The sequence below is a fragment of the Mixophyes fleayi genome, chromosome 10 (assembly GCF_038048845.1).
Source record: "Mixophyes fleayi isolate aMixFle1 chromosome 10, aMixFle1.hap1, whole genome shotgun sequence".
NCBI lineage: Eukaryota > Metazoa > Chordata > Amphibia > Anura > Limnodynastidae > Mixophyes > Mixophyes fleayi.
In genome coordinates, this window is record NC_134411.1 from 89,111,358 (window position 1) to 89,139,265 (window position 27,908).

Here is a 27,908-nt window from a genome sequence, read left to right on the forward strand (position 1 = left end):
CAAGATTAATTTGGCAGCAAAACATAAGAACTCCTATATTCCTGTCCCAACTTACTGAAACATATACCTGCAGGGGATCAGAGAGAGGACGGCCATCTAGAAAGAGCTGAGTAAGCTGGTCATACATCTTTAGTGCCACAGACAAAAAGTCCTGCTGCCTGACAGCACTTTCCATTGGAAGAGATGGGGCCACACTGCAAACGAAAGCAGAAACTTTAAGACATAGTTATAGCCGAGTACAGCGAGAAAAGGGAATTCATTCCTTTATCAACAGAGAGTTATTGGGAAGCAGAACTATATTCGAGTTGTGTTCTTGATCTTACCTGAAGAAAGCCAGAGGAAGGAGGTTGAGAAACTCTTCAGATACTGTTTGATGAAGCAGGTTCCTGTCTGGGGGGATACATAATGCAGAAAGGCTAAGTCGTTGCTCTGTACTAATGTATTGTTTAAATTACAGCATCATGCCCACCATGAGCAGACCTGTGGTGATTCCACGTGTAGATCTGCAACAGAAGAACTGTCTGAGCCTATCTGTCTATCAGCACTGCTGAAAGATGGATGCTAATTATTATATAATAACTGTGTACTGTGATGATCCCTTAACTCCATTAAGCTGCAGTAACATTTTCTCCCTACTCACCTTTTTCCTTGGATAGCTGGAAGGTCGTTACCCAGCTGTCTCCTCTTTCTTCCAAACACTGGATAATTTGCAGACAGTTTTCCAGCGCCCCCTTGTGTTCAGCTGAGCCTCCCTAAGTAATAGTCAAACAATGGAAGAGGAGAATTCAGTATACATTTTGTCAGATGTTAAATGACATAATAAAGTACAGATTCTATCACGATCGTTCAAGAACTGGGATTATTTCAATAGCCCCAGCAAGGTCAAATCAAGATATTCACCTTTAATAAAACAGGGATGAGATCCAAGATGGAATAAAAGAGTAAGGGATCCAATAGCTGCAACATAAAAGGGGGAATTCATAGAGTATTTCATACGTAAACAGGCGGCACTGAGAACTCACTAGTATTACTCTGGCTTTCAGCTTCTTGTTACCTATCAATTTCCCAAGACCAACGGTTGCCCATGGATAACAAATAAGTGGGCCGTAACACCGACTCCCACCCTCAATTGTATAACGTAGTCAAAGTATGGGGCAGACAAAATAAAAAAATTAACTTCTTCATTACACTTGCGTCAGGACAATGCCCCACGATCAGTTCATCCCCCCTCACCTGCACAGATTTTTTACTAAAACTATTAAGTAATTCTACAATTCTCCCGCGAGACGTATTTTTCCTCCGGATGGTGCAATGCAGGAAGGCAGCAGAGAGCCAGACGGTGTCCGTGAGCGGCAGAGGTCTTCCCTGAGAGAGGCAGCTGGGGCACAAAGAGAAAGAGCTCAGTGTAAAAGCATTGGTGTGTGAGTCCTGGCACATCCCAGGAAGACCTGTGTGCTTCACACGTTATAGTAAATAAAGGCATGTACACTGGTCTATCCAACCTGTCCACGTCAGCCTGTATTTTCTTTAACGTCTCAATCTCCTTAGGCAAGTCACCTCCAAACAGATGGTTCCACTGACACCTGATGGCAGGATCCAGTTGTTGCCACCAAAGCTTTAGAAAAGACAGACATCATTTATTAGGTTCATCACTAATATCATTAAGCCTCACATAACAAGACCGGAACAAGGCATACCGCAGCAGAGGTGAGGAGGATGGGGCACAGAGAATAAGCCGCAGTGAGAATGGAATTCACTGCTTCACTGGGATCCGCGCAGTGCGTACTGGAGCCCAGGACACCCTACCAGGCAACAAAGAGACATTTTAATTGTACTCTTTAACAACAACAACAGCAGCAGCAAGAAGAGTAAACACAACTCCTCTTATTTACTTAAGAAGTTGAATAAAGTTTAAGGATATTAAAATAACAAAATGCAAGTGGCAGGTAATGTAGCGCTAACTGGCTGCCTTACCCTGAAAAAGTGAGCGGTGATGTTATAGGGAAGAGCATATCCTCTCTGGCTGATGTTTTTCTGCAAACATAAAAGAGAGAGATGTGTAGTACAGCCCAGGTAACTCATATATGTAACCTCTAAGGTAGCAATATAGCAACTGTATACCGCTTACTACAACCTGTGGCTTCACTTCTCACCAGTTCACTGTTGATGAATCTGAAGAAGTCCTCACAGTTAAGAGTGGTTTTGCCTCTGTTGGAGCACGTGCTGATCAGGAACGGAGAAGGGAGTCCAAGGAGTATCCTAAAGAAAGTCAGCGAAATCCGTCACACGTAAGTAGAGTCGGTATAAGCTCAAACGATGGCTTAGACACAGCAACTGAAACTGTGGATTGTGACCATGGTGAGCATCAGTGACCAAGATTTGTCACACAAAATGTTATCCTCTCTATGTATGCCTACATAAAGCTGCAATCTTCTTGTACTTCTTAAATCACCAGATATAGAATAGACAACTGCAGGAGTAAGAATTGAGCTGGCACCTTGTTGACTATCAAACAGAACCAAAATGTTTCTTGCTGTCTATTTTCTGCACAATGTAACCTCTTAAGTCAAAGTAACCGCACACCTGCAGCACGTTGCCAGTTCACCTTGCCTCCTAAGTCGGGCACTCGTGTCCATGTTGCTCGACGATGCCTCTAACCTCCGTTGGAATACCTTGAAAAGGAAACTACTGCAGCTGTCCTTGCCCGAACGCGGATGTCTCACCATCAAGTCACAGACCAACTCCTAAGAATTGGGAAAATAAATGTGTTCGTTTAGACTGAGGTACAGAGACAAGACCGCTGTCTGCAGAGCATTACAGAGGTTGACATTTTTTGCTTAGTGCACTGCCACCTAGAGGATGGAGCTTTATACACAGTCTGTGTCTCCCTAATGTGGAAAAAGATGAAAGATATGCTGTCCATCAGCATCATTATCTATTTATTTATATAGCGCCACTAATTCTGCAGCGCTGCACAGAAAACTCATTCACATCAGTCCCTGCTCCATTGGAGCTTACAATCTAAATCCCCTAACATACACAGATTGAGAGAGACTAAGGGCAATTTAATAGCAGCCAATTAACCTACCAGTATGTTTTTGGAGTGTGAGACTAAACTGGAGCACCCGGAGAAAACCCACGCAAACAAGGGGAGAACATAGAAACTCCACACAGATAAGGCCATGGTCGGGAATCGAACTCATGATCCCAGTGCTGTGAGGCAGAAGTGCTAACCACTAAGCCACCGTGCTATCCATCCCAGAATTCTTTGCAACTGAGAATCATGAGCAGAGTAAGTGCTAGTAATTTTGGTATTTGTTGGTTTAGGGACCTACCTGTAAACGGCAAAGGATATCAGCAAGCCCTGTGTGGCTGCCAAAACTAAACTCAGATCTGAAAGAAAACACAATTTATCAGGACTTTAACAACAGGGCAGGAGTATCACTACATAACGTTTGCACACCTTTTTAAAATTGTAAGAATGCTAGTTATGGACCTAATACATTATATTGTGTGGAGAAGCTGATTGTTTGACAATATACTGTGCTATAACTAAAAATCTCACTTGCTGCAGAATTGTAGCACAGCATCCACCATCAATGAACAGGCCCCCTCCAAATCACTTCCACATCCGCCAGCACCAGAGGATTCTGGGACGAAGCAGTAGTGTAAAGCCCAGCGTTGGTATTCTTGTCTGCATAGCAAGAGCACATTGTGAGCAACGGATACAATTCCAATAATTACTGAACATCCACAGACACACACTCACCTCTCTGTGTCACATAGAGGATCTTTGTCAGGATTGAGAGCCATCTCCCACAGCAGCCAATCAGTAAATGAAAGCTAAAATAGGATATGATAACAAAAAGCTATTGTAACCAAAAAGTGTTATCTTTAACTTATGTTTTAGGTGTGTTTTGTAATAATCAACCTATTGTGTCAACCAGATTCCTCTGATTTTCCATATATACTCAGCATTATCAAGATCATGTTTCCGCAAGCTCTTTAAAACTGCACTACCACTAAAGTAAAAGCTTTTAATAAGGGGCCTCTCTCTAGTCGGCGCCCCTGTTTTTCCCCGGGTTCTGCCATTTCAGTAATTCAAAACCAGCAGATCTATTTTGTCCGCAACTTTAAAATGACGGCTTGTGATTGGCCCACCTGCTCACACCACGCCCCCTCACAGCGGTTTCATTTGTCATTACTACTTCAAGCCTGACCTGGACGGACTGCTCTCTTAGAAGTTGCTGCAAGCCACTCTGGCGCCACAGGGTGACCGCTGCTTCTCTCCAGCCTGCCGAAGGAAGGGACATCGAACGGAAAACAAGAGGAGTATCCATCTCCTCCTCCGTCATCACCTCTTCTCTGGTTTCTAGAACCAATCTGGGAAGGAGGTGCTGCAGCTGTGGACAGGGAAGACAAACACTTCATGACTCAGACAAATGAGAGGGACAGGAGATTCAGAGGCGGTTTAGTCGCCTAGGAAGTAGACGGACCCTACATCTGTGGCTTTGGAGAGTTGATAGAAAAGTTAATTGCAGCAACTTCTTTTCAACTTCACAATGCAGTCCTCGAGATAACTCTATTTGAGGTCATAAAGACAAAAGCATAGACTTATATGGAGAATCCCTTTAATCGGAGGGAAATAAACAGAGTACTAGTTAGTCGGCACACATGCAGTTCTAAACCACTTTAAAGGTATGCCATAATTATAAAATGAAACCCAGTAACCAAGTTAAAGAAAACTATATGCTTTTTATATATAGGAGATAATTGCTGAGCTATGTTGTATTTCTACAAAATTCTATCTAAACACAGCATTACACTAGAGCAGCGATGGGCAAACTTTTTCAGGAGCGGGCCAAATAAAAAAGAAAAACTTTAGGCGGACCAATGTAATTTATTAAAAAACTCAAATATCGAAATAGATAATACAAATGTTTTGAATGGGACGGGAGGGTGTTATATGGCAGTGTTACCTCTAAAAGTGCAGCGATCGTACAGACACAGAACTTATTTCAGCAGGTTGTTACAGATCCGTCTTTCTGGTGAGCAACTAACTGACAACACAGAAGCCAAACGAAATCCTCCTTAGTATATGGCCCAGCCCATCTCTTCTCACATGACTTTCAGCCATTAGGGGGCGGGCATGTGTTTGAGTGATTGACATACGAAGTGTCCTTTTAGGAAGGAGGATGAAGTGTAATGGAGGAAATAGCTGGGAAGGCATCAACATGAAGGTTCTGACACACAGGGTCTGCCCTAATAATTTTATGCATATTTTAATGAAATTTAAAATATGCATAAAATAAAATATTGGCGGGCCGGATAGAACCTCTAAGTGGGCCGAATCTGGCCCGCGGGCCGTAGTTTGCCCATCACTGCACTAGAGGATACAGATAACGAAATAGAATTACCTTCCGCATGAATAACGGGGGAACAGAGTCAGAGGAAGCCCCTGGAGACAGCAGCATTAACCTGGAGCAAGCATAGGAAACGGCTGCTGTGCAGAACCTAAAATAAAATAATGTGAGGAACATTGAAGTGTATCCCTGAAAACCAGGGATAGGCAACATTAACCACTCTGCCCCTTGTTTATCCTGGATGGTACTCAGCTGGTCCTACCATGGGAGACATTTAGTAATAGCTATCCAGGAAAATGATGGTTAACGTGGAAACTAATTTCAAAGCCCCAAAGAAACCGGAGCGCTCACCTGAGAACTACAGAGACCGAGCCCAAGCACAGAGGGTTGAGTAATATTTCCCAGAACTTTTCCAGAGAGTTGACATCAGTGAAAGGAGATTCAAGTGATGTCCGACACTCGTGTAAATGAACAGCGAAAGCAGCAAGTCCAACCACGTGGGGGTCTTTCAGAAGTGGAGCCTAGACTCAACAGAGACATTTAAAGGGGGAAAAAAATATTTATTTTGTCAGAATCTTAAAGGATGATTTTGAAAAACCTAATTTTATCCATTAAATACCACAGAAATTGTACTGACATCTTCTAAAAACCCAACATAATATTCATGTCTCAGAAGAAATGGGAGAGCCACTTGCATATGACACCTCAGATAAACATATATAGTTGAACTGACTAGTTAATCTATAGATATCAAAACATCTAGAGCCAAGGAAACACACCTGATGACACAACAGCTGCAGGGTCCTGCTGAGCACCGCAAATAGGGCCCTGCGCTGACCACACAGCATCTTCACATACAAGGTGGGCCAGTGTCCCTGCCTGCGGGAGAAAGACCAGCGACATGTACGGTACACAGGCCGCTATAGAACTAGAAGAACAGAAGAGATGTGTCAAAGATGGTGTCTGTTACCGGTCAGGTTGATTGGTACTGGAGGCGGCCATGACACACTGGCAAAAGGATGTGATAAGTAAGTCAGCGACCTGTAAAAAAAAATCCAAAACTCAAGTTAAAAAATGCTAAATAAATGGCAGCAAAGTGGGGTTTAAATCCAAAGAGAATAATACAAACTCAGAATCACCGTCAGCTCCTGTGGTTCCAACTCAGTCGCAGTTTCAGTAAAGAGACGCTGTGACGTTACAGGAGAAGCGTCAACATCGCTGTTCCCTATTACTGATGCCAGTCTGTCGGAAATCACAGCCACTTGGGATGAGACCTCTGAGTGGAGAACATTGATTAAAACCAAGTTCTGGCAACATGGGATAATTGTGTTTAGTCTGCTATAAGCCGATCACTGTCCTCTGGGTCTGTTGATGAAAGCTTCAGAGTAACAAGATAACACAATTGGAAGAAAAGTGTGCTCATCACATACCACTGTATCGTTGTGCGTCTGTGACAAAGGGTCTCAGTTCCCAAAGCGCTGACTGCAACCGCGCCATGGGCTCCTCATTCAGAGACACGTCCATCTTCTCATTCCCTAATGGATGACATAAGCGTTAGGTGGAATCCAGTGACACATTATATTTAAATATAACACTGGACCTACTATTGCGGAACTTCATCTCATGTTTGAGGAAGAGTTGTTTATACCCCATAACTGTTAGTTCTGAAGTTATGACCACAATATTTATATATTGAGCAAAAAAAAAAAAAGAGAGAAAACTTCTCCATTTGTAGCTAATAACTTTTCCCCATAGTGCTTAGTGCAATATGTAAGTTGCAATAACAAACTCAGGAGAGAGCATAGACAAAGGCTTGCACTATAGATGAATGTGGGGACTTGGCATTAGAATTCTGCCGTATATTGGTCTATACACAGTTCTCCCCGTCTTCACAGCTCCTCTTGATCAATGTGTAGGATGACTGACGACAAGTCATTGCATTTGCATGTAGGACATATCATTTTATATGCTTTCATTGGAGAAATAGGCCCTATTAGCCATCTCCTACGCAGGACACTGGAAAAAGAACTGAGGTTCAGCAAAGGAGAGCGTTCCAGCGCACTACATCCTAGGTGTAAAACATAACCCACAGTCTGTGTCTCCTTACTGATGAAGGAGAAACTCTGTTGTTTTACACTTATGTAGTGCACTATGTAAGAACATTATTAGCTCAAAAGTGACAAGTCCACCTTCATAAATGTTTTTTATATGATCATCAACCAGACTTTTGCCACCTAATCAAATTCATTCCAAAACAGTATTAAGATTAGATTGTGCTAATTATAGCAATCTAAGGTCATACATGGTACGATTGTTGGACAATTTGTGTGTGTACATCATTAGTCTTCCTTACTTCAACTGTCAGCTCTTGCAGGTAAGGTCTTCTTCTTAATCTTTGTGTTCTATTTAAAGAACGCTGATATATTCCATGTATTATAATGTACTCCGTGTTTTATGCCAATGTTATAAAACAAGGGTGGCTGGGGGGCTTCTCAGGATCCCTAGCTACACCATCTAAGGTACAATGATGTTTAGTCAAATAATTATCTATATTGAAATTAAACTTTAATATGAAAATTGAGCACCCCACAGATGCTAGCTCAGCTCATCACCGCTCCAGCTCCAGTAAATGGGGGTATGTGAAGCAGTGGGTCAGAAGAAAACTATTATCTAACCATGAAGTGCTGAGGTTTATATCATCAGCCGAGGTAAGCCTAGATGGGGGACTAGGACAGTCCTCAACGAACAGCTCTAGATTGTCTCAAAAAGATCACTATAGTAATGATGATAGCAGGAAATGGTTAATAAAGCTGCATGCATGATTAATCATGTATTATATACATATGTACTGGAGGGGAAGGCTTGTCATACATAACTCTGCATAGGGTCTATATTGTAGTGATGATAAGTGATGCAGATTGTCTGGGGGCACTCATTAGTTTGTGAACACTGACTATATTTTATATCTGCTTAGCTAAAACATTGCGGAACTACTACATGGTCATGTCTTGATTACCACCCAAGTAATTTCCGCCCTCACTTCATACGTACATTGAACCAATCTCACCTTCCAGCTTACGGTGTTTCTGCAGCTCACACGCATCCAGATAGGTAACCAGCATGGCTGTGGGAATCTTATCGGCTCTGTAGCAAATCAGATACAAAGACTGATGGTGATTGATTAAAAATTCTCTGTAAAGGGCTGCACAATATCTTTATGCTATATAAATAAGGACTTATAAGCCCATAGCGTTCTTTTGTTGCCACACTTTACACTTCACTTATTAATCTGTATATATTGCTTAATATCACCCCACGTTTTCTCCAGCCTCCTTCTATTCATGATTCTGATGCTAAAAAGAAGGTCATCGATCTAATATGTGAGGGTAGGATAAGTGCACAGAAATGTGACACTGAATTAATATCTGTATATGAAACCTGCAAAAACAAATCAGCCAACAGCGCTTTATTCATATTCATTTAAGCAAAAGTTCTTTTATTTCATCACAGCTTTCTCCACAGTGATCTCAGCTGTTTTTCAGACACAAAGGGTTTCTAAACAAGTCCATCATTTATCAAAATGTATCTCACCTTTAACAGAACCACGGTACTCCTACATATAGGAGTGCTGGCATTATTCAGGCTGGAGTAGACGAGTTTGCTCCTTACAGGCAGGTAGAAGTATAAGGAGAGTTTAAAAATAGTAAATAACATTTTATGCATTTCACCCTCTTAGCAGAGCTCTCACCTTTTCAAAGAGTCAATGAGTAACATGTGAGAGTCTGGAACCTCTGGCAGCTGAAAGGACAGAGAAAGCAGCCCAGATCTAACACAGCAAATGCAGATTATATATGCCATATATTAACTTAATTAACACAGGAAAATAAAACAAAATTGCTACGGTATGGTGTTTTTATATAGTTCTGCTGTGAATTACCCATAGGACCCATAGGAGCTTTAATAAAACAGGAAACACTTAGCAAAGTCTTGCACATGGGAAAGTGTTTGTGCACGTGGGAGTAAATTCCATGTCCGCATTTTCCGGTTTTGCAGTGGGACAGAGACAGAAATTCACATGATGATCAGTGGGCACATAGCTGTCATTGCAAGGTGGATAACTGAGCAAGTTCCACTTTCCTGATCCCTGTTTTATCGTACCCTTTAAAAAAATAGCCATGTACACTGTCCTGGAGCCGCTCTACAGAGATCGATGATCCCTATGTGAGCTTACATCTATCAGAAGAGAGGAGGACTGTGTGCACATGGCCTTACTGTAGCTTACACGTAGCCCCCAATCTGGTGCAAACATGGATACTAACTGGATTTTGAGGCAGTACACTCACCACTCGTGGGGCTAACAATGCAGGCAGGAAGCGGGAAGTAAAATATGGCCTCCGAAAGATGCTTTAAAAAAAAAAAAAAAGGAAACCGGAAGGTCATTAAACAACCAGAGGAGATGGTGACCTGTAAACATGTCACATGCTTGTACAGAAAATAAACACCTATATAGAAATCAGACCTGAAATATTAGTTTACTTCATAGAAGCAAATGCACTGCAAGGAAAAAGAAAATAGGATTTCTGATGCTTATAACTAATAGTGATTTGGTTTGTAGAATATTTATAGCTACAATGTTTGTAGGAAAGAGACTAGTTACGTATACACACTATTTTTAGGTGTGTGACTAGTGTATTCATGTCTCATCCTCCTGTATGAGTAACTAGTTATGAAGTGGGCAAGACCAAGAACACGCTATAGCCACAGCTGCACAAAGTATTTCAGAGACATGCTGGTCTTGCGGGAGGCAGTAACTTGTCCACATGTGATTGTGTGAGGACAAGGCTGCATGTAACAGGGGAGGTGTTATGATGGGGTGGGGTACGGTATAATGACGCTGATTATTCCGACAACATTTATCCCCACATCTTGAGACCAAAGGGGTCCTTGCCAACGAGGATCGATGACGACTGTTGTGGGAAGCGACTGGAACCAATCCCAATGAAGTTATAATCCGGCGCTACTTCATTACATCCGCGATGCTCTTATCGCTGCTGTTAAGGGGATAATGTAAGTATGTTCCCATGTAGAATGTACAACGCTTTGTAAAGTAAATTGTACATGCGCGCATACTTACATTACCCCCTCAACAGCAGCAATAACAGCGTCACGGATGTAAGTGACGTCATGAAGTAGCGCTGGAATCTTGTTTCATTTTGTCTGGCTCCAGTCGCTTCCCACAACAGTCGTCATCGATACTCGTCTGCAAGATGTCGGGGTAAGTGTTGTCGGCAGTAGGATAAAACGATTGAGAGTTAGAGAGTGGAAGGAACAGGGTTCCCCAACAGTGGTGATAATACAGGGACAGCAATATTGCTGTATAAATACACCTTATATGCAAGAAAATTCAGAGATATTCCCTGTTTGTTTCCAGTCTAGTAAATATGTCCCCACAACAGAAAAGTGAGTCTATGGATGTTATCTAAACCCCAGTTACCTGGCTTCCATGACACTGGCTGGGATCTTGCCTGTGTTCTCAAATATTTGTACAGCTTTCTCCACATCTTGTTGTGCCCGAGACTGTGTCTGCAGAGGTGGACATTAGTGAAAAATGACATTTAAGAATTCATATATAAATGATTCCTCTCCATCTGAAGGACACAGACTAACTCATTTGGGTTAAGCCCTACCTCACGTATTTTTATCAAAGAGCAACCAATCAACAAAACATTAATAAAAACATTTTTTTAAATGAGATACTAAAAAGCCCTGGTAAAACGTTGTCGTTCCCATTGAAGAGTCAAATGGACCAACGCGTTTTGTTAACTTCCTCATATATCTCAAATGTCATAAAATTCTGACGTCCCGAAACTCATAGTGTATTACAAATGGCAGATTTAATTCAGATGTTCAACTGCTTGATGCTGCTGGCCTTAAACATCAATACATACAGAAATGCATAGGTTTCTATTCCCTAATGTTAGATTGGATTAAACGTTGATTATATATATAAATAAAAAATAAAAAAGTGTACAAAGAAATAGAGGTTCTACTTTTTAATCTGAATGAGATCTCAATGTCTCATTTGGTGTCCAACCCTTTTTTTATTATTCTATTGTTATAGCTGGTTTTCATACATATCTTATAAACAATAAAAAAAAAATATTTGTTTGTTTTTTCAAAGTTAGGGGCAGATTCAATTCCCTAAATACCCGTGAGAGGTGCCTCCGGAACGGCCGCGAGACACCTCGGGCGGATATTTTTTGACAGAAGTAACGCTGATTTATACTCGCGTCCCATAGAGGTGCGAGCAAAACTCTGCAATGTTTTTAGGAACATTGAATACAATTGAGTCTGTCCCTTAGAACGTTTTTGATCATACATTGAACAAAGAAATCACACATTATGTTGGGTACAAATTCCACAGCTTCATTTCTTACCGCAAGAAAGGTGACGTAAGACCAGAAGTCCATCACTCTCACTAATGTGACACCCAATGACTGAGCTATATGTACAGGTTGCTATAACATACCTGCTCTTTATCTGATCCCGCTGACAGATCCTCATATAAGCCCATGTCTTCAATGGAAACCTGCAAACAGGTAAGCAATGCACACAGTGTAAATCAATACAAAATAAACAGCCAGTCCTCTACCAACAAACTGCTGGGGTAGTACCTTCATATCTGTAAGTCGGGTCTTGGCCAGTGAGATGTATTCCATCAAGAGAGGACGAAATTTTGCTGGCACAAAAGGTGGATGAAGGATATGTACCTAAAAGGATTTGGAAAGTCTTATCGGAATATGTAATATAGACAGCAATAAATGGCACATTTTGGCCAAGTTACCACAGCAATAAATGGCACATTTTGGCCAAGTTACCAAAAGTAAACAAAGTGGTGGCTATAAAGAGGTATAGTCTATTTCCAAAGCTAAACAGAACATCTCACCTTTAAGTACTGTGGTGACTCATAGGGTACCAAGTCAGAGAGAAATTTTAATAGAAAAACCAGAGACTTCTTGGTGGAGCCCTGGTACGAGCTGGCAGCCCCGAAAGTGCACTAAAACAACACAAATACAAAAACATCAGCTAGTTCTGATAAATGCTTTTACTCCAATGTCACACAAATGTGCTGTCCTGCAAAACATAGCCAGCGGCACAAAGACCACAACCAGACACTTTCCGACCTTGAACCACTCAGTGTATGGCACGAATGCGGCAGGACCTTCTAACGACGCTTGCCGAGCAATGAGGAAGGCGGTGATTAAATACTCCAGCTCGTAACTCTCAAAGGCTTGTGTCAGGAGACGGCTCAAAAGATCTGGAGCAATACAAAACCGACATGAAGAAATTGGACGTATGAACTCATTTAAAAAAAAAAAAAAAAAAGGGGGACAATTATCTTTGTGGGCTTGCTAGACTGGTTTCACCCATATATTTTGTTGCTTTCTATTGCAATTGGCAGCATTAACTTTTGTGTTTCAGGTTGGTCTAACTCTCTAATTGGCTGCAAGGTGGTCTTGACTTAAACATTTTCTAATGCTCTGATTGGTTACAGGGTGGTCCAGCTTCGTGAACATTCTAATGCTCTTATTGGTTACACGATGATCTAGCTTTGTGAACATTCTTATGCTGATTGGTTACAGGATGGTCTAGCTTTGTGAACTTTCTTATGATCTGATTGGTTACAAGGTGGTCTAGCTTTGTGAACATTCTAATGCTCTTATTGGTTACAGGATGGTCTAGCTTTGTGAACATTTTAAAGCTCTGACTGGCTACAGGATGGTCTAGCTTTGTGAACATTCTAATACTCTGTTTGGTTACATGATGGTCTAGCTTTGTGAACTTTCTTATGCTCTGATTGGTTACAGGATGGTCTAGCTTTGTGAACTTTCTAATGCTCCGATTGGTTACAGGATGGTCTAGCTTTGTGAACATTCTAATGCTCTGATTAGCTACAGGTTGGTTCTAGCCTTAGTGAGCCAGTTAACTGACTTTCTTACAAAAGTCCATTGACCTGCAAGTCAGAGAAAGGTATAATAACAAAACCTATGCAAAAATGTATAATTCCAAAACATGAGAAAAATATAGAAAAGAGAGAGGGAAAGAGAAGAGTTCAATGAGAGTTGAAACAATAAATGAGATGCAGAAATGATAACAATAACAATGCTATTTTAGTCGTTTTAGTTACATTGTGTCAATTTTTTAATATACAGATTAACTCAAAATTTAAACACTGGCAAGTCATAAGCACAGTATACTGCTCTCCCATTATTGTAGAGGATTCTCAGTATAAACCCCATACTCTCACCTTTCACCAGCTGTTGAGCCTCGGACTGGCAGATAACAAGACAGGAAACACAGGTTAAGACATGGTGCCAATTGACCTCCTGTGTGTCCAAGACTCTCTGTATGTGAGAAGTCAACTTTTCAGGACTCAGCAACACAAACAGCTGTGAGAAAACAGAGGAGAAAGTTGAGTTTCACTCATGTTTGTGAACATAACAAAATGAGAATTATTATTATTTTTTTATTTCAGTGTCCAACTTTCTTGCAGGATGAGTTAAACCCATGGTTCTTTGTCCTCTAATATTACAGGAAGAAGTGTTTTTGTGTTTTTTATTAAGAACTGAAATTAAAAAATGAATACAAAATACAATGGACAACCAGTCTTTTTAAATACTGTGTCAAAAACATCATCAGTACAACTTGTGTTTGTACTTTTTATATTGTAAATATTGAGTTTCTATATGTTAGCATCACAATTGTCACAAGTGCTTGGGGAAAGGAACTCACTTTGCGGTACAAATCTGTGAGCAGGGGACATGTTTTCACAAAACTCCAACTTCCCTGTAATTGTATGGCATCAGATGCTAGGGAAAAAAATGAAAAACTTGGATACAGGCACGGATACAACAGGACAATATGATCTGCTGAAAGACCAATTAAAAGGATTTCAATAAAATTTATTTATTAGGGAAAAACAAAGTTGTTTTTTTTTCTTTTCAATAAACCCACCCTCCACCCAGGATGCAGTGGTCTCATATCAAAGAAGGGGAGTTGGAGGGAGATTCCCCAAATTGTAGTGTTAAAATATTTGCTCTGAATGTAAGAAACATTTTGTGTGTGTGTGTGTAAAATGTTTCCCACATTCAGAGCAACCAGTAAACTGATATAGTAGAAGTAATTTTCTCTTAAGCCAACAGAGAGGAAAGAAAAGAGCCTCTGGTGCCGCTGATGAGATGAGTCTATCAGTCCCGGCGGTCTTTCCTACTGAGCCAAAGCCCACCAAGGAGAAGGTGAAGCCCCCCCCCCCCCCCTCTCCTCAGTTTGGATATGGCAATCAGAAGACAGGCCTCTGTTGCTATATATACTGGTCATTGATATAGAGCCAGTGACTGCGCATCCTTGGGCCATCTCACGAAGGGAGCGAGAGAGGTGGCAGCTAAATCACCCAATCAGGACCTGTCAGCCCACTACAATACCCAGCAGTGTCTACAGCACCTCTGACAGCTAGCAAAAGTAAAGAAAATAAACAAATTCCATTTTAATGCTGCCTTTGGCAGCACAGTATAAAAGCTTCCTACAAACTCTTGTTTTCCTGCTCAGCCATCACTGCCTCCAGGCCCACAAACTAACACTAGACACGATGTGGGGCCTGATTCAAGTCTGAACACAACTTGCACGTAAGTTGCCTCTGTTATTGAAATCCAAGTGGATCTCAAGATACGTTTTAATTTGAATCAGACACACAGAACAGACTGCAGTACACGCACATGTGATGTACGATAAAAGCTCAGAACGCATTCAAGAAACAACATACAAGAACAACTCTGAACAGTATAATCATTTGAGAAATATTTGTTTTCAAAAAGTTATTTTTTTGTTACATTAAATACATAAAGATGCTTGCAATGTATGCTGTACATACCATGTGCTTAGTTGCATACACATGTTTTAAGATAGCCACTGGCACGCATATGTGTATTTTTTTTTTTGTGCCGTTAATAGTTAGAACTTCTGTGAGCAAGGCAAATCTCAATTTCAGCTGTTTTGGAACTCATGATTAAGCAGTGTCCCCCTAATAGGAGGACTAAGAATGTCCCAATGTACCCTGCACCCCTATCGCTTAACAACCACAGCTTGCCTTTATCTGTTTTAGATGAAAGTTTCTGTAAATCGCCATACCCCAAATCTTTCATGGAGAATAACGTGTTACCTTTCAGTTTTGGCTTGTAGGTTAGAGTCTGAGTCAGCGTATGGATATAGAAACCCTCCAGTGATTCTGGAATCAGACGAGCTCTGTACAGCGGAGCTTTATAGGCAATTAACCTGCGGATAGGCAGATACACAAGCTTAGCTACAAGGAAAAGTCCCACGGTCCTTATCAATTGCAGATTTCTAACCATCCTATAGACAAATCTCTCAAAACAATAAAATAACCTGTTTGTTTAGAGAACATATATTCCAGAATGTAGACATGTAACATCTACACAGCTATAGTATAGAAACAGATGTGATCATGCAATTACTTTGTCATACCAATGTCGCCTAACTCCCATCTTGTATGACTGATCAATTTTAGCTTCAGAGATGGCATCAAGCAGCCCTGGAACAGAGCATATCACTCATTATGATTAGACAAAATACAACTAGTCCTACAAACATCACTAAAGCTGGAAATGCATTGGGCCAGATCTTTGTCAGATTCTGAAATGCTGTACACTGTAAGACCAATGTACCTGGTCTTGTTGTGACTATACATCTGCAGCCCATTAGGTCTAAACATGCTCAACTGGCAGTCTGTAATTGTTGTTGTTTATATGGGCACCTTTCATTTACAAGACTTGGTTCACACTTAAGGATTGATTTAGAATTTAGACGCACATCTTGCCCAGGTGCAGAATTTGCAGCCAAGCAAACCATGTTGCACCGCAAAGAGAGCAAACGCAAACTTTACTTTGCATGCAGGACAAATAATTCATGGCAAATGTGTTGCTATTACTTAAAGGCTTGAGAATTTGTTTTAATATCCTAGCATTCCCATTACTTGTTAAGTAAAACAGATTTGTTAAATTAGACGGTCTTCATTGCTATTACTAAAGAGCTAGGTGATGCTTAATGTTTAGACTGCAGAGCAGAAAATTGTCATGTGAAGGATAAAAAGCAGATTGCACAGATCAGTGAGCTGTACCACTCAGAGCTGTTGCCGGAAGCAGACATATCCAAAGAAGGCGGAGCCTACTGGGTATCATAGCATATGGGCGTAGCCCATAAAAATGACTTAGATGTGTGACTTGGGGGCATGCTGTTGGGAGGTATGTACATGTAACATTTTTACAGAACTACATTTTGACAATAGCTTTAATATTACTGTACACTATAAAGATACAAGCAGGTTAATTGGCTGCTATCAAATTGACCCTAATCTGTCTGTCTGTCTGTGTGTGTGTGTGTGTGTTAGGGAATTTAGACTGTACGCTCCAATGGGTCAGGTACTAATGTGAATGACAAATATTTCTCTGTACACCGCTAGGGCAATTGATGGTGCTATATAAATAAATGCTTATGACACTGTATAGAATTATTTGAAACTTTGAAATGATGAAATGTTTTATGTCACATTATGTGTCTGGGTGGATTTTTCCTTTAAGAATTTATACATTATGTGAAAATAAGAATTACATCTTAAGTTTGAGAGTATAAAACCTGTTTTTACCAACATAACTATGCATCACTTGCAAAGAAAACATTTTAAAGATTACTGTGTGCAATGAGGATTTCTAAAACAAAACTGTTTTGTTTTAGCTGTTTAACCATGGCAATGAAAAACTAGTAAGGGTTGTATTCTATTCTGTGTGCATGGATTCATAACCTGCTCTATGTTTAGCCTGATGACTGAAAATTGCTTTCTAATCAAGTAACATCAGGGTGTAGTAATGATTTACGGACACATTGTCAGAATCTGCTGCTCACTTACATGAAAGCATTTTATCCAGGATGGAGAGCGAAATCTGCAACAAGAAAAATGGTTTATTTTCAAAACAAACATTCTTAATTACACATGAAAAAGTAAAAACAATAGTAGTTTGTTTTACCTCTATAATCTTGGATTGTTCAGAACTTCTCCCAGAAATTGCAGATTGACAGAAAGCTCTTCCAATCAGCACAGTCAGCAAAGCTGTGGGTAAGAGGTAAGGTGAAGGCCAGTACTGGGCAACCTGATATACTTCAATGGCTGCATGTGCTCTGCTCCAACCTCCAAAGGGACCGCACAGTGCCGTTCATTTCAAGAATGGAAAAACAGTCTGAAAATGACCTTAGCACGCTCATAGCACTCCAAAATGCTGCTCACATGTCCTCTCCTGCTCCAAAATTCCACATGGCCTCAGACCTACACCCACAAGCACTTAGCCCACCCCAAGCCATCAGATCACACATGTACCCCCCAACATGTCCCTCAAAACCTCCCCTTATGACACCCAGACCTCGCCAAATGCCCCTTACATGCCATCAGACTTCCCCACATGCCCATCAGACCCAACCACATGCCCCTTATATGCCAATCAGAGTTCCCCAAATGCCCATCAGACCCTTCCACATGCCCCTTACATGCCACCACTTCCCCAGATGCAAACCTAACATGCCACCAGACTTCCCCACATGCCCATCAGACCCTTCCATATGCCCCTTACATGCCACCACTTCCCCAGATGCCCACTTAACATGCCACCAGACTTCCCCACATGCCCATTAGACCCTTCCACATGCCCCTTATATGTCATCAGACTTCACCACATGCCCATCAGACCCTTCCATATGCCCCTTATATGCCAATCAAACCTCCCCATGTGCCCCTTACATGTCCATGAGACCTTCCCACATGCCCCTTAGACCTCCCCCACATGTTCAGGCTCATTCTCTGCAACAAAGCAAAGAATAAGTGAGATTCGGAGCAGCCGGCTGGGGGACGCAGGTGAAGGCTCGCCGGGCCGCCTGTTGACCACCACTGCCGTAGGCAGAAGCTGTTTATTTTAGTATACAATATTCACAACTATTACAAATGACTCACCAACATTAAAAAATATTTTCTTATATGAATAACAAGGTAACTGTACAATATGTCATGCATGGTAACTGTTCTAAAACTGCAGTCGTTTCTGTAATCCCTCTTTGTATAACTCATCTCCTAATCCTGCTGTCATTCCTTACCGAATGCTAGCGACTAGTCTGCAAACAAAGGGGGACAGATTCTTTACAGCTGCATACAGGCAGTAATATTGATAATCTTGTTCTCCATACCCTTATGATAGATGACAAGGTGAAAACTTACTCGATATCATCCGTTCAAGAAACTCCAGATCAGCAGATGGGATTTCCATGTGCAGAAACAGCGAACAAGTCTCATTGCAGAACCAGTTTACTGCACGGTGTGGATCTTTACAGCTGGAAAAAACACAGGACAAGTATCAGAAGGTTTACTTTCATATAATCACAGGTTCCGTATAGACAGTGTCCACTTTTGTCATCAGTAATAAACAATTAGATAGAAAACATCACAATGGATATGATTTGCATTATTTTTTTTTTATACAGAAAAATACATAGTTATGATCATTGTATTTAGATAGTGGCCTTTCGCACCAGATTGTTGAGGGCAAGCTGAAGACGGAGGTGTTATTCTGTAAGAGTTTTACTGGAAAAATGTATTACCTCGCTAAAAAACACAATGCACAAACTACAGGACATAGGAACGTACTGCACCCTCGTAAACGAATATGAAAACAACGATGTAATAACGAAAATATAATGTCAAAAGTTCTTAATCCAAAGTGCATAGAATCATATCTACAACTTGAACTGTCCCAATAAAAACAAACATCTCTAAACACACGGAAATATTTTACTCGCTCCAGGATTTTGTGTTCTTTTCTCCTGTGTACACAATGAAGCAGGAGTCCCGTTGTTAAGTTGCTTGAATGTTCTGACACTGACATGTGACCTGTGGTCAATTTTAGGCTACAAGAATGAAGCAGGCACCTCGCTCTTGAAATTTGGCAATAAGATCCAACCCAAACCTTCTGTACATTCTAAATGTTGCAGGCTAGTGAGGTTCATAACAGGATCCTGTCTCTTAGAGTGGGGAGATTACCACCATGATTTTCCTGTGTCCTAAAAATTATTACTACAGATATATCAATCTCAACATTACCTCTCCAGCAGGTCCTCCAGTCCCACAATGTTCATATTTTGTAAGTGCCAAACAGCCTCTAACACAGGAGGGCGCTACATGAAGCAAAAACAGTGATGTGAAAACTGTCTGTATTATTATGTCCGACACGTTTCATCCAAAACATTGTACTTTTATTATTGTATTATTATGGGGTTGGAGGAAGAACAAACACTGTGTGCAAATATAGTCTACATTTCTCCTCACATCTCATAGCTTACCCTGCCCATTTTCATTCTCTACTTGCTTAAATTGACCATGCCGTAAAGTGTATAAACAGAATAACATGACAAAATGTTTTTCTTTATCCATTGTCTATAGTATATGTCGATGTGACCATACCCGCTGCAGTCTGACTGTTCACAACTCTCCAGAGTGTGTTGGTCTAAGCTGACCACCAACAAAAATCAACTTCTGATCGGAATCTATTAAATACTGCGATATGACGGGAGGTTTCTGTACCAGAGTAAAGAACAATCGCAAATGAAACTCACCTCTTGCTCCCAGATCTCTTTTAAAAAAACTGTACGACGGAAACAATTTGTGGCCAACAGTCCCTGGAGCATCGTCAGTAAACCCGTCAATCTCTCCTGTAACAAATTCACAGTAACATTATGGGTATAGCAGTTACACACAATACGCCTGCACAACTCTACATTTACCAATGTCAGGTTACTAGACCACTGATGGTCATCAGAGCTAAGCAACAGTAATCTGAGGGATAGAGGCAGCATGCTAGCACTCACTTTAACCCGTTCAGTGCCAGAGATTTGAGCTTGACCAGGGCAACTTTTACAATTCTGAAATAACTCAATTTAAGGGGGGCGTCTATTAGCCCTACCTGCTCACATACAAACACCTGCAGCAGTGATATCTCCTCCTCGCCCCACGGCTGAGGTGGGTGATTAGGGATTGCTGCACTGGGAGTGGGCAGACAGGAGGAGTGTATTACTTTTCACTACCATGCTCCAGAGACAAGCTGAAGCTATTCCTCCAAGGTGGTGCAGTGCCACCGTAGACAGCTTAAGCTATACCTCAGCAGATTGCTACCGGGCACTAGTTAAAAGGTAAAAAAAATTAAATCTGAGAAGCAGCAGGGGAGGGTTATAGGGGAGAAGGGGAGTCATTGTTCTTTCTGGAAGGAGTGAAATATAACCCAGTCTATGACCCCCTGCTGCAGAGTTATTTTTCTAGCGAATAAAAGTAGCATACAGTATAAAAAGGTTAGTCTAACCCAAGTATATCTATACCTCTAAAATATTTATAAAGGGATAAACCATGACAAAATCATATAACCTATGTTTCAACTCCCAACCCATATTTCCTAAAAACACCTCACTTTAAAATGACCCAAATATACTGCTGATATTTTAGGCCAAATTTGTACTTTAGTGGAGGAAGGGAATTACCAAAACACTGTATGTGGCTGAATATATCATGCAAAGCCTAAGCAGGAAACACAAAAAACTATATTTGTGCTCAATGAAAACAGCAAAAAGCGAATGGCACGGAAAGCCATTTGCATGTAAAATGGAATTGTTGTCACTGGCTGAAATTATATCTCAAAGCTTTCAATTTTACATTTCATTCTATGAATTGTTGCTTGGGTTTGGTGTCATATGCCGTAAGATGAGATTTGTGACATGAGGTGTTGAAAAGAAAATTGTTTATTTATTTAAACTTTTATAAAGGTTTATTTTAAAAGATAGAAAATATTCCCATTTCCAGAACGCACCTCTTATTTACTGTAATAGAGAAAGAGAAAACTTGGAAAACAAAAAGGATTGGGCAGACCTTACAGCTCTCCTCCAGGACCTCCACTTACTTACGGCGGCCTCTGATATCTCCTGAGTCACCTCAATCTGTAGTGAACTCCAAGGCCTTCCACAAAGGCTCGGTAATCATCACTACAGGCCGCAATCACAGAAATAGGATGTGCTGAATGCTCAAACAAAACCTTTTCTTATAATAAGGGGTTCAGGAAGTCAAATGCCACAATAGGTGGGTTCCGAGGGGACGGCTAAATAGGATTCTCAATACACAGGAAAACTTTGGATGGGCAGCTCTCAAAACAAATTGCTGCCAGTTGCTATGTTCCTGACCCAAAAGCAATATACCCCCAAGTAAGTCTGCAGTGGATGCCACTTGACATCATTAGATTAAGAAAAAAGGATTTAACGTAACTCTAAAAATCCAATTTTCTCTGACATGCGTAGGGGACACTGGAGACTGCGGGTAAGTCTCAAAGCTGTACCTAAGGGAGCGTACTCAGCATATTGCGTCCAAAGTTTTGGACATGAATGTATTAAACCTGTAGAACTTAGTGACGTTGTACACTGAAGACCAGGTGCCGCTCAGCACAGCTGCTCAGCAGAGACTACACTACCCAAGAGGCACCCACTGATCTGTACATGCCTCACATTTTCAAGGATGGACTGTCCCTATCCCATGGAAGCCTAGCCAATTACCAAAGTAATCCACCGGGCAATGGTTTGGTTAGAGGCTCTCTTATGAACATCAAAAAAGACTAATAGATCGGGGGATCGGTATGTCATAGGCCACATTTTTCATGCAGTGATAGCCCAAGCATGGAAATCAACTACGTTACCCTCCATAACTAAAATAATCTCTAAGGTCCAGCTAAGCTGTGACATGGAAACAATGGGAGTACCATACACCTCTTCTGCCTCCTCTCCCCACATCAAATGATTTGATTGGAATCGATATGTCTCCAAAACTTCAGTTTAATCAACGGCTTTGAGGCCCCCACAATCCGTCACAGTAATATCTGGAAGTGGATACCCAGGCTATGTATTCAATAATTTGTAATTTCTTACGATGTTGGGATTTGTTCATTTTTTGATGCTATTGATATGTATCGATTTGTACTGCCCCCCTCTCTCCTCCCCTGCTTCCCCTACCCTCCCCCTCACCCCCTTTGTTCTTTAAAATGTGTATTTTTTCTTTTTTCTGTGTGTACCCTGTAATTAAAAAGCTTTAATAAAAACCAATATTGAAAAAAAAAATAAAAAAAAAAAAAAGACTAATAGGTAATCCGTCCTGCGCAAGTCCTTGGTCCTATCCACATAGGTCTACAATGTTCGAATCACATTCAGAGAGTGAAGAGAACCTTCTTCCTTTGAAGACTTATCTCGGACCAGTGTTGGAATTTCAGTTTCCTGATTCAGGTAGAATGGTGATACCACCTTGGTTTGAAAAGAAGGCTTTGTACTAACCACCTACAAGAAAGCTCGGAGCTCTGCCATGCTGAGGATGTCAGTGCGACAAGACCTCCTGGGCCGATCTTTTGCCAAAAAAATCACCGGAACAGCCACGGAAATGGCATGACGTACACTAGACATCCATTGTCCTCAATCAGGAACACTCCACTTTGTGGTTCAACCGAGACGCCTTCATGTGGACGTCTGGCTGACCCCACCTTAACACCAGCTTGCAGGAAGAGACTATTCCCGTGATGAAGGTGCTGCTGCCTCCCAATATACCTGGGATGAAAACCAACGAAATGGAAACAGAAGATTTTGCCCATCTCCCTCATGGCTAGGGCGCTCTTGGTGCCCACCTGGTCCTTTATGTACGCCACTGCCGAGGCATTGTCGGATTCCACCTTTATGGCACTTCCTCACAGAAAATGCTGGCTTGTGTACAGTTGAAAACCGCTCTGAGCTCCAACACACTGATGGGAAGTTTGGACTGCTCCTGAGTCTAAACCCCTTGAAACCACTGTTGGAGAACCACAGTGCCCCAACTCCAGAGACTGGCATTGATTGATTGTCGTCAATGCCCAATCTCAGATGATGCGGAGGAGCCTCAATTTCAATCTCAATTTTAAAGTTCCAAGTCTCCAGCAACCACACTCTATAACCACAATCTCCAGTGTCGCCCAATGATGCCAAAGATATTTTAATATATTTATATAGATTATTTATATTATAGAAATCCTGAGTGAAAATATGTTTTGAAAGCCATAAAGGATGTCATTAGCATATTCAGTAACCTGATTACGTGACCGTACAAAGAGGGAGGTGGAAACCAGTGTGTTGAAAAAAGATGGAATGTTAGAAAGTTGTTAGTCTTTTGTTGGTTCAATCTGTCTAACCTCACCTCTGAAGAAACCACCCATTGAAGGAACAGAGAAACGCGTCAGCCACCGGCATGCACGGACGTACTTTTCTTTTTTAATACATGTGTTTTTTGCCTGCTGACTTTGAAATTCCTGATTTCTTTTTCCACTATATGTAAATAGCTCATTTAAAATCTGGACACAAATACCACAATCTCTAGGAGAATACTATGAGACTCAATCAATCTACATAGGATACAGCGAGAGTTATATTGCTGAGGAGGAGAACAGTGCTTAAAATCTTTAACTACAGCTTAATACCGCTGGAACCATTCCTTATAATGGTTACAACACTGTATGCTAACTGCTACTAACCGTTGCCTTAGGGCTAATTATTGGACAATACTCCATTTTCTTGAAAACTGTGGATATTGTGTCATAACAACTGAGCATAAGTATATTTCATTTGTATTACTGTTTGCTCTATATTGAGATGCTTATCTGTTACAAGCCATCGCCGCTTTAAATTTTAGCTACAAAGTTGCCGATTTCCGGCGACTTGCAGAAATCGGACTTTCATACCCTTAGTGTAAGTTATATCAGTAGAATTTTAATCATTCCTAGAAAGACCAGGGGATTTTGTGGTGATTCAACCTTTGTCTCACCCACAACACACAGGCTCAATTGAGTGCTGAATGTGACACCTGTCATTAAAAATATTTGAGCTTTGAACACACCAGCCTTCCAGTCTGTAAACCTACCAAAACAACACACTTAACATGACATAAAATGGTTAATAAAGCACAAAAACTTGCACCAACCTACATAGCAAGAACACATACAGGGGTCAATGTAATGCGGTGCCACTAAATATGCATCACAGCGATGCATATTTAAGCACCGCTGGAATGCATCATGCTGGGGCTACTCTCGGAGCTCAAGCAAAGTGCTGTGCGTATGCGCAAAGCACTTCCACTGTAACGGATCCTGCCAAGCTGGAGAGGCTTCAGCAGAATCCCATAGGAAAAGACAGGCAACGCCATCCTGAGATGGCGTTACCTGTGTGCGCAATGCAAAGCTTATCAAAGCTTCATGCATTGCACAACTTCGCACTCCCCATATTAATCTACGGGGACTGCAAAGACAAACGTTAAGTGGGTTATGGCAGGAGAAATCTTTGATTTCCCCTGCCAGAAGTCCTTCATGCATTCTGCGATGGCCATTTAATGGAGAAAACGACTGTTTTTTCCATTGTAATGCATAGACCCCACAATGTGCAGTACATTCAATTTTTCCAGGGCAAGAAAACTTTTACAAGTATGTCAACATTATAAGAAACCAGTTCATACTAGATTCGTGCATTTTAAACGTTGTGTCCCTTTAAGGTATGTTTTTCTTTTCTTAAAATTTTGAGGGTACATATACTAAACTGCGGGTTTGAAAAAGTGGAGATATTGCCTATAGCAACCAATCAGATTCTAGCTGTCATTTTGTAAAGTGTACTAAATAAATAAATAAACCCGCAGTTTAGCAAATCTCGCTCTTTGTTTCATTGTGCTATATAGAGTAAACTACACTGCAAACTATTCTTCAGAAAATCATATCCTATACCCAGATCCAACATTTTCCAACACAACAAAATCACAACGACAATGCTTCCAAATAAACAATGGATAATCCTAGGAGATCCTTTTGCTGAGATTCTGTGAAGTCATGAATCAGATCAGTAGGGACTTTGGGACATTAGATGACAGACCACATATGTTGTATTTGTTTGCAGCTGTAAATGTTCCCACATATACATAAAACGGATTAAGGTTTTGCATTAAATTGTGCTCACCCGCTGATCCTGGCTGAGAACTGCTCCCCCTGTGATGTCCACAGAACTATGGCAAATCTGTTGCATTTTGGAGACAAAAGCTCTGGCACCAAGTACATTAGGTGGTAAACCCAAATGTAAAGCTTGATCTCGCAAGGTGGTGCCTTGAAGAAAATGAGAGGTGGATTGCAACATGTATTTACTGCACAATATAATAAATAACTTAAAAATAGGCATCAAGAGAATGGATCATAAAACAATGTTTCCATGCTAACTTACCAATAAATGATTCTGCAAGTGAGTTAGACTTCTGAGTTTGTCTGAAGCTCTGACTATGAAACACTTTCTTACATGACGGAGCCTCTGCCTAAATAGTGAATGATAACCATATTGAAAACAAGTATAGAAGTATGTTTGTCTATACTTAGAAAAGGGCTTCCAACCAATGCTACCAAGATTATCTTACTTCTCAGAAATGTATTTACCAAGGCTGCATCTGAAGATAGAACGGTGTCTTTTACCTTTATACTAGAACATTTAATTGTGGGATTGACTTGTCCTGCAAAAATAAAATTCAATTCAAAATAATAATAATTAATACTCTCCCATTCTGGCGAGAATGGCAAAATGCAGAGTCATTACCACAGTACTAACGCTATCGCAGCCGATTCCAAAACACCCTAAAGTCTGTGAACAATCCAGTTTTTGTAAATAATATGCACCAATTGGAGTTTTAACTTTTCTCACCTCAAGCAGAAATTGATCGACATCCTGATGGCAGCTTAGCAGATCCAGAGCAGCCTCTTGGAGTCGTTTACTGCTGTGTTCAGTTTTCTTGTCCTGTTTCTTAGGTCTGTTGGCTGGAAATTGATTATTGAAACGGACTTAGAGATACCTCAAACAAATTATCATCTGGTGATTGCAGATAAAACACAAGCGCACAAACTTCTTGTACCATTATGCTAAGGATAGTGGCACACTGGCACTTTGAGAGCAGGCAGGTTTTAGCCCCATGTGGTACTCTGCCTGTATACAGTAGACAGTTACCACAGACGTTTATGTGACCTATAAATGCTGTCGGAGGAGTTTATAATTATATCAGCACTTGTGTACCAGGTACTTAGAACATACTCTGGGATCAATAAAGCTGAAGTGCTTGTGTGCCCCAAGCACTAGAGTGGTTAACAAGAGTGGGTGGCCAAATTAGACACATTCAGTGATTCACTAGCCAATTGCATTTTTGGTCAGTAATAGCAGAATTGTTTTGGCGGTTCGTGGTTCGGTTGGTACAATTGACAAGGAAACAAGTGAACACCCAGAGAAAAGAGAAGATTTTTTTATTTTGCATATATGGAATTTCAACGAGTGTACGCACAGCTCTACACATCAAAAATAATTTTGTTTCTACAAATGTATTTTGACTAAACTTTAGTAAGGTTACATTCACTGTATACAGTATGTGCATAGAACACAAAACTGAAAAATGGACATATCAACTGTACAATAAACATGGCAAAAATAATTGCAAACATAGTGGGGATAAAATAACATGTTAGCACAAAGATGCAGCAAATTCTAGCAACTAATCACAGATGAAAGTGCATTAGGACAATTTCATGAAAGCAAGTCTTACTGGCAATAAAGGTTTGCTGTATCTTTGTGCTATATATATATATATATATATATATATATATATATATATATATATATATATATATATATATATATATATATATATATATTTATTTATTTTTCAACATGATTTATACACAGTACAGAAGAGGTAAGCAATCTGTGACCCTGCAGCTGCTAAAGAAGACTGGCATGCTGGGATCTGCAGTTCTACAAGAGATGCCGAGACACAGACTGCTTAGCACCTATAGTTGACCTCTAATAGGAAGTGAATTCATGGTTGTACCGAGCAGATCTGTCAGACTCCTCTTCTGGCCGCTCCGAGGGGAGCCAGACACATCGGACATCTCTCACACTCAGCAATCACATTGGAGTGAAATCACTTCCGCCACACTTTAGAACGATACCCGCGCTTTGATCTGATTGGCCCTTTAGCTCACACATAACATTTCCATTGGACGAACGCACCTGACGTGCTTGAAGTGGCGTCAGAGATCTTGGACCTGATAGGGCTGCCATGTTGGTACAGGCACTGAAAACCTAGAAACTCTAGGTTGGCCCCTCTAGGGCTCTATTATAACGCTATACAATAATTATATAGGTTACATTTCCGTGTTATGACATGACTTCTAGTTAGAAAAATAGATACACGATAGAGCAACGCAATTGTTCAGTGCTAGATGATTAGAATAACCCAAAACACAAAAATATCTGAACAATGTACTTTTATGGTCTCAACAGATTTAAGGGAAGTGTAGCCAAAAACAAAGAATGCATTCACTTGTT

General features: G+C 40.8%; 1 protein-coding gene across 5 annotated transcripts in view; it reads right to left on the reverse strand.

The window, feature by feature from the left end:
- Positions 1–27,513, reverse strand: part of FANCA (FA complementation group A) — a 52,566-nt gene extending 25,053 nt beyond the window's left edge. For 2 of the 5 annotated variants that reach the window (XR_012679567.1, XM_075189069.1), the window contains exons 1-41: positions 27,409–27,511; positions 26,238–26,350; positions 25,770–25,857; positions 25,512–25,654; positions 20,085–20,180; positions 19,573–19,646; positions 18,694–18,806; positions 17,459–17,541; positions 17,341–17,374; positions 15,903–15,969; positions 15,580–15,692; positions 14,157–14,233; positions 13,672–13,813; positions 12,548–12,681; positions 12,310–12,420; positions 12,038–12,133; positions 11,893–11,952; positions 10,858–10,946; positions 9,707–9,767; positions 9,112–9,161; positions 8,431–8,507; positions 6,794–6,898; positions 6,503–6,639; positions 6,334–6,404; positions 6,143–6,242; positions 5,715–5,884; positions 5,418–5,514; positions 4,221–4,403; positions 3,770–3,843; positions 3,566–3,694; positions 3,336–3,393; positions 2,584–2,744; positions 2,154–2,259; positions 1,975–2,034; positions 1,698–1,802; positions 1,488–1,615; positions 1,234–1,378; positions 901–957; positions 641–752; positions 324–390; positions 56–194 (exon numbers count right to left, since the gene is read on the reverse strand). Coding sequence is in view for 4 of the 5 variants with exons in the window: in XM_075189069.1 (XP_075045170.1) it covers positions 56–194; positions 324–390; positions 641–752; positions 901–957; positions 1,234–1,378; positions 1,488–1,615; positions 1,698–1,802; positions 1,975–2,034; positions 2,154–2,259; positions 2,584–2,744; positions 3,336–3,393; positions 3,566–3,694; positions 3,770–3,843; positions 4,221–4,403; positions 5,418–5,514; positions 5,715–5,884; positions 6,143–6,242; positions 6,334–6,404; positions 6,503–6,639; positions 6,794–6,898; positions 8,431–8,507; positions 9,112–9,161; positions 9,707–9,767; positions 10,858–10,946; positions 11,893–11,952; positions 12,038–12,133; positions 12,310–12,420; positions 12,548–12,681; positions 13,672–13,813; positions 14,157–14,233; positions 15,580–15,692; positions 15,903–15,969; positions 17,341–17,374; positions 17,459–17,541; positions 18,694–18,806; positions 19,573–19,646; positions 20,085–20,180; positions 25,512–25,654; positions 25,770–25,857; positions 26,238–26,350; positions 27,409–27,469 (4,086 nt within the window). In the remaining variant the exon portion in view is untranslated. The other 3 variants (XM_075189071.1, XM_075189070.1, XM_075189072.1) reach the window with 3 other exon arrangements.
- Between the last annotated feature and the right edge of the window lie 395 nt (positions 27,514–27,908).